Source organism: Rutidosis leptorrhynchoides, chromosome 11 (genome assembly GCF_046630445.1).
Source record: "Rutidosis leptorrhynchoides isolate AG116_Rl617_1_P2 chromosome 11, CSIRO_AGI_Rlap_v1, whole genome shotgun sequence".
Taxonomy (NCBI): Eukaryota; Viridiplantae; Streptophyta; class Magnoliopsida; order Asterales; family Asteraceae; genus Rutidosis; species Rutidosis leptorrhynchoides.
In genome coordinates, this window is record NC_092343.1 from 103,870,212 (window position 1) to 103,876,676 (window position 6,465).

The 6,465-nt window shown below is 39.1% G+C and overlaps 1 protein-coding gene across 1 annotated transcript; it reads right to left on the reverse strand.

Annotated features, from left to right (window-relative positions):
• Positions 1 to 1,276: 1,276 nt before the first annotated feature.
• On the reverse strand, positions 1,277 to 2,426 carry LOC139874833 (uncharacterized). The gene has a single exon (XM_071862227.1). The coding sequence runs from the start codon at positions 2,424 to 2,426 to the stop codon at positions 1,326 to 1,328; it is 1,101 nt and encodes a 366-aa protein (XP_071718328.1). The 3' UTR covers positions 1,277 to 1,325.
• Between the last annotated feature and the right edge of the window lie 4,039 nt (positions 2,427 to 6,465).

A 6,465-nucleotide genomic window follows, 5' to 3' on the forward strand; every position in this document is an offset into this window, starting at 1 on the left:
AAACAATTATAAAGTTGATCTATAAAATCAACTACTCCGGACCGGCCCGCGCGATGCGGCGGGGGCTTTCGGTCGGCGCATTCATATTTAACGCAGTTTTATTTAAAGAAGGGAAAACGGACCATGAGTTATACGTCGTTGGTGGTGTCGTCGTCTTTAACGTTTTTTAAAATCTTTCCGGTTCGAACGCAGTAAGTTTCGATTTGTTGATAAAATTATTTCGAGCCTAATGGTGTTGGCGAAAACATTTAACTTGTGTCGAGCAGGAAGATACGGGCTGTCGTTGTGTTTAGCGTTTTTTAAAAAGTGTCCGTTTCGAACGTAGTTAGTATCGTTTTGTTCATAAAATTATTCCGAGTTTGACACTACCGCCGAAAAAATTTAACTCGTGCCGAGCGGAAAGACACGGGTTGTCGTTGTGTTTAGCGTTTTTTTGAGAAGTGTCCGTTTCGCGTATAGTTAGTCCCGTTGGATTCCTAAGATTTTTCCGAGTTGAACGGTAGTCTCTGAAAAATTTAACTCGCACCCAGCGAGAAGATAGGGGCCGTTATAAATTCGGGTGGAATTAGTCTTATATTTTAATTAAATTATGTATTTACATTTTTTACCCCTTAGAAAGTGTAAACTTGGGGGACTTTTGTGGAAATATACGCAAAGTTGAAGGACCTTTTGTAATGTGAAAACAAACATAAAACTACATTAAGATTTAATTGAAACTACAACATTTTGCATGACGTTTAGTATATAAAAGGTCATGACGTTTAGTATATAGAAGGTTAATTAATCAAGATATTAGAGGGTCAAAACTTAAAAATGAAAAAGCAATTCACTGCAACTGTATTAAAAAGTGATAATCATATTTCGTTCTTTGCACCTAATATTTTCCTAACTACTTGTCAATTTACCAAATCATCTTTTTACCAAATTATCTGATTTACTAAACACTTGAATCTTTATTATTTATTATTAGATTATTACGTTATCAAACAACATAATTAATTTCAAAGACTTACAACTGATTATTTGATTCTAATTATTAATATGTATTTACAAACAATGTCAAAGGTTTATTTAATTATTTTGAAACTTCTAAATACATAATTAATCAAGTTGTTAAAACAAAAAAATCAAACACCCTACTTTTAGTCTCACATGTATCATTAAGTGCAAAATCTTTCTTAAGCATCAAAATAAATAAATTTTATAAATAATTTAATGTCAATACACTGATAAAAAAAAAAAAAGAGTATATAGCATACACATACCATACCATACCATACCATAATTAAGCATAAGAAACACAATGAACATGAGCCCAATAAACCTTATTGATTGTATGATATGATTGGGCTTCCAAAAAAGTAATTAGCACAATCTTCCCATGGATTTTGATTTCTAGTTTCCGAACAAGAACAAATTCCCTTATTATTGTTAATCCCCATTTGTTGCCTCCTAATCTTAGCTAAACATGGCCAACTCCCAAAAATACTTTCACAAAACTCCACAACTTCCGGGTCGTATACATTTGCAGGAACTTGACCCACTTGATCTCCATATCCATATTGACAATCATAACCCACTCCATTTCCCCTTACATAATCATATTCGGGCCAAGGATAATCGTATTCGGGCCAACGATAATCACATTCATCTTTCGAATAACCGTTTTCCTCCATAACCGTTTCTCCAAATGGGTCGGGCATAGGAACCAGAGCTTGCCCAGACTCAGGTTCAGGATCCGGTTCCGGGTCTACAGAAGGAACCAGAGTAGAAACGGGCATAGGCGTAATAACCGGAACCGGCTCAGGCTCAGGTTTAGACTTGGGCTCAGCTATAGGAATAGTAGTGGGAACGGGCATTGGCTCAGGGTCAGGCTTGGATTTGGTTTCGGGCTGATTTTCAGAGTTGGGCCTGGATTTGGGCTCAATGGGTTTCGGCCCAGAACGTGGGTAGCAAGTTTTATCTGAGGGTGGAAGTGGCTTGCCATATGTGGAAACAATGTCATAACCACCCCCATATGGGGTTGGATCATATTCCTCAAATTCGGGCTCGTTAAACCCGGTTTGCATCTCCGGGTTAGACACTGAATAGTGTGTGTGGTATGACACATAGCCTGTATCACACTGACCCGGTTGGTATGCAATTAACTTGGTCTCCACATAGTTATGTGCAAAGTAATTCATCCCATTATTACCATTACCATAATCATAACCATAACCATAATTATAATTATAATCATAATCAGAATTAGATTGATGGTTATAATTTATGAATTTGGGCTGATCAAAGCAAGGAAGTGTATATGCATTATAAGTATCAAGATCATAAGGATCATACCTAGAAAAAGTAGATGAATCTTGGTAGGATGTATGATCGTAAGTGGTGTTTTCTTGAGGCCAAATGTACCCATCACTAAAATAAGCCATTTTTGATGAATCAAAGGATCAAAGTGATCAATTTAGAGAATAATTTGAAACTTTATATCATGAGGAATACTTATTAGATTCAGGGTTTTTAATCAAGTAGTGAGTTGTAGATCATTTGTTGAAACATGTGTAGTGTTTTTGCTATTTGGGAAAATTGTGAATAGTAGTAATCGGTCATGTGAACCACTTAATGCTTATCCGGTGAGAAAGTTGGATTGGACATTCCAACAACTAGATAGAAGGTATATGCACATGTCATATTTCTAACTTTGGATAACTATAACCAATATAGATAATTTTATAAACTTTTACTAGTAATAGTAAATTACATAGTGTTTTTGTATGAAAATAATTTTTCCTTCTACCTAATTATCTTACTCGGTACAACACAACAAAACAACAGATGTTGTGATTTATGAGGATCGCCTGGACGTTGGTACACAAATTTGAGAGAAAATAACTCTATTACTCACAAGAATAGATTACAGAGTATTACAAAACTCAAATAAACAAAAACCTCTCAAACTAACACACTAGGAATTCTCACCACTCTCTAGGGTGTATTCACTCTTGGTTATGATTACACTTTAACTCACACACACTAACTAGGTGTAATTACACTTTTCTGAATGATTTACAAATGAGGCTTACACCTCTATTTATAAGGAAAATTTGAGGAGGTGGAAGGTGTGAACGCAGATTGGTGTGAACGCAGAAAAGGGTGGCTAGCCGTAATCGTTTCCAATTTGAATACTTCTATATGAGTTGTCAAACAAGTGGCTAGCCGTAATTGTTTCCAACTTTGCTTCTTCAACCGGCTTCTTTGAATATCTAGAAAAATCTAGATTACGGCTAGAATGGAAACATCTAGATGACGACATCTAGAAGATACGGCTGGAAATCATCAATTCTCCTCCTCCAGAAGTATTCATAGAAAACATTCTGGTTATGTCTCTGCATAACTCTAACTTCTCTCGAGTCACCACCTTTGTTAACATATCCGCAGGATTCTCCTTTGTATGGATCTTCACTAGTCTCAACAGTTGTCGATCAATTACCTCGCGTATCCAATGATAGCGAATATCAATATGTTTTGTACGGGAATGGTACATGGAGTTCTTGCTCAAATCTAGAGCACTCTGACTGTCACAATGTACCTTGTATTCCTTTTGCTTGATTCCAAATTCTTGTAGATAACGCTTTAACCATAACATTTCTTTTCCAGCTTCTGCGGCAGCAATATACTCTGCTTCAGTTGTGGATAATGCAACACACTTTTGTAGTCTTGACTGCCATGAAACAGCTCCCCCTGCAAAAGTGTAAATGAATCCTGAAGTAGATTTTCTACTATCAGGATCTCCAGCCATATCTGCATCTGTATAGCCTTCCAAGATTGGACCAGCTCCCCCGTAACAAAGACATATCTTCGTTGTACCTTTAAGATACCTGAGAATCCATTTTACCGCATTCCAATGCTCTTTCCCGGGGTTAGAGAGAAAACGACTCACTGTTCCCACTGCGTGAGCAATATCGGGCCTCGTACACACCGTCGCATACATCAAACTTCCAACAGCCGAAGAATATGGTACTGACGACATCTCCCCAATCTCTTCCTTGGATGAGGGACAAGAACTCTTACTTAACTTGAAATGGTTGGCTAATGGAATGCTAACAGGTTTGGCATTATTCATATTGAAACGTGAAAGCACTCGTTAAATATACTTCTCCTGAGATAGCCATAACCTTTTATTCTTCCTGTCTCGAGTTATCTGCATTCCCAAAACTTGTTGAGCTTGTCCTAAGTCTTTCATGTCAAAAGACTTAGAGAGTTCCTTCTTCAGCTGGTTGATCTTCGTTGTATCTTTCCCTACGATCAAAATATCGTCTACATATAGTAAAAGAGCAACGGAATCTCCTTCAGAAAACTTCTGAATGTAGACACACTCATCTGCTGCAGTTTTCTTGTACCCTTGACTCACCATGCACGAGTCAAACTTCTTGTACCACTGCCTAGGTGCCTGCTTTAAACCGTACAAACTTTTCTTCAGCTTGCATACGAGATTATCCCCTGAAACCTCAAAACCTTCTGGCTGCTCCATGTAAATTTCTTCATGTAAATCTACATGAAGAAAAGCCGTCTTTACATCCATCTGTTCAAGCTCCAAGTTCATACTTGCGACCAATCCAAGTATGAATCTGATTGAAGTCATCTTGACTACTGGTGAAAATATCTCGTCAAAGTCAATTCCTTTCTTCTGTTGGAATCCTTTGACTACAATCCGTGCTTTGTATTTCACCACTTTTCCGCTGCCATCCTTTTTCAGCTTGAACACCCATTTATTTTTCAGTGCCTTCTTCCCGCGTGGAAGTTCTACAATCTCATAAGTTTGATTTTTCTGCAGAGAATCCATCTCATCCTGCATTGCGAGCAACCATTTTTCTTTGTCCTTATGAGATACTGCTTCATGAAAACTCTCTGGTTCTCCATCTTCAGTAAGTAGAAGGTACTCAGATTCCGGATATCTACTCAATGGAATCCGACCTCGTTTAGATCTTCGCCTTGTGATGGTCCTGGAACGTCTGGCAGATGGGGTTGTGGCTCCCCCTGCTCAGCACCGTCATTTTCCTCATTATCTTCTACTTCCGGTATTTCATCTTGCACTGCATGTTCATTTCTCATAAATGATTCTTTTGTTACCTCTGGTACCTGAGTGACAACATTTGATTTCTGAGATATTGTGGACTTTTCAATATCTTCTATTGTCTGGCTTTCATGGAACACCACGTCCCTACTTCTGATCACCTTTTTCTCCTTTGGATCCCATAATCTGTATCCAAATTCTTCATCTCCATAGCCTATGAATATGCATGGAGTAGTCTTTACATCCAGCTTCTGCCTGAGCTCCTTGGATACATGTGCGTACGCCAAACATCCAAATACTCTTAAGTGAGAGTATGATGGATCCTTTTCAGTTCAAAGTTTCTCCGGAACTTCAAAATTCAGTGGTACTGATGGAGATCGGTTGATCAAGTAACATGCGGCTCTGACTGCTTCTCCCCAGAATGGCTTTGGCAGCTTAGCCATACTGAGCATGCTCCGAACACGTTCCATGATTGTTCGGTTCATTCTTTCTGCTATACCATTGTGTTAAGGGGTACGTGGAACTGTCTTCTCATGTCGGATGCCATATGATCTGCAATAGGCATCGAACTGTCTGGAAGAGTATTCACCGCCGTTGTCGGATCGAAGACACATTAACTTCTTTCCTGTCTCACGTTCTACCATGACATGGAACTGTTTGAAGTAATCGAAAACCTGGTCCTTCGTCCGCAAGAAATATACCCACACCTTTCGAGAAGCATCATCGATAAACGTTAGAAAATATCGATTGCCGCCAATTGATTCAACCTCCAAGGGACCGCAAACATCAGAGTGCACCAGACTGAGTAACTCTGATCTTTTCGTTGAAGAGGAATTAAACGGGACTCTATGTTGCTTACCAAACAGACAATGATTGCAAGGATTTAGTGCAGCGTCCTTGTCTACATTGATAAGCTCCTTCTTTATTAGGGTAGACAACCCTTTCTCACTCATGTGACCGAGTCTCTGGTGCCATAAATTTTGTGAAGCCTCCTTTTCTGCAACATTAAGGCTGTCTGTGCAAATGTTCACATGAGTTTTGTATAGTGTGCCACAAATGTGTCCTCGAGCGACTATCATAGCGCCTCTTGACAATTTCCATGTGCCTCTACTGAAATGACTATCATAGCCCTGTTTGTCAAGAGCTACTCCAGAAAGTAGATTCAGCCGAAGATCTGGCACATGGCGGACATCCTTCAGAGTGATTGTGCTCCCGGAACTTGTCTTTATCGTGACATCACGAATTCCGACAATCTCAACGGAACTCGAATTTCCCATTTTCACAGCTCCAAAGTCACCAGCTTTGTATGTTGTGGAGTATTCCTTGTACGGAGTCACGTGGTAGGATGCTGCAGTATCTACCACCCATTCCGTGTCTTCTCCTCGTGAGACGTGAAG

What these genes read in the sequence shown, in the direction of transcription:
- LOC139874833 (XM_071862227.1), bottom strand. Translation starts at nt 2,426, where the DNA reads ATGGCTTATTTTAGTGATGGGTACATTTGGCCTCAAGAAAACACCACT.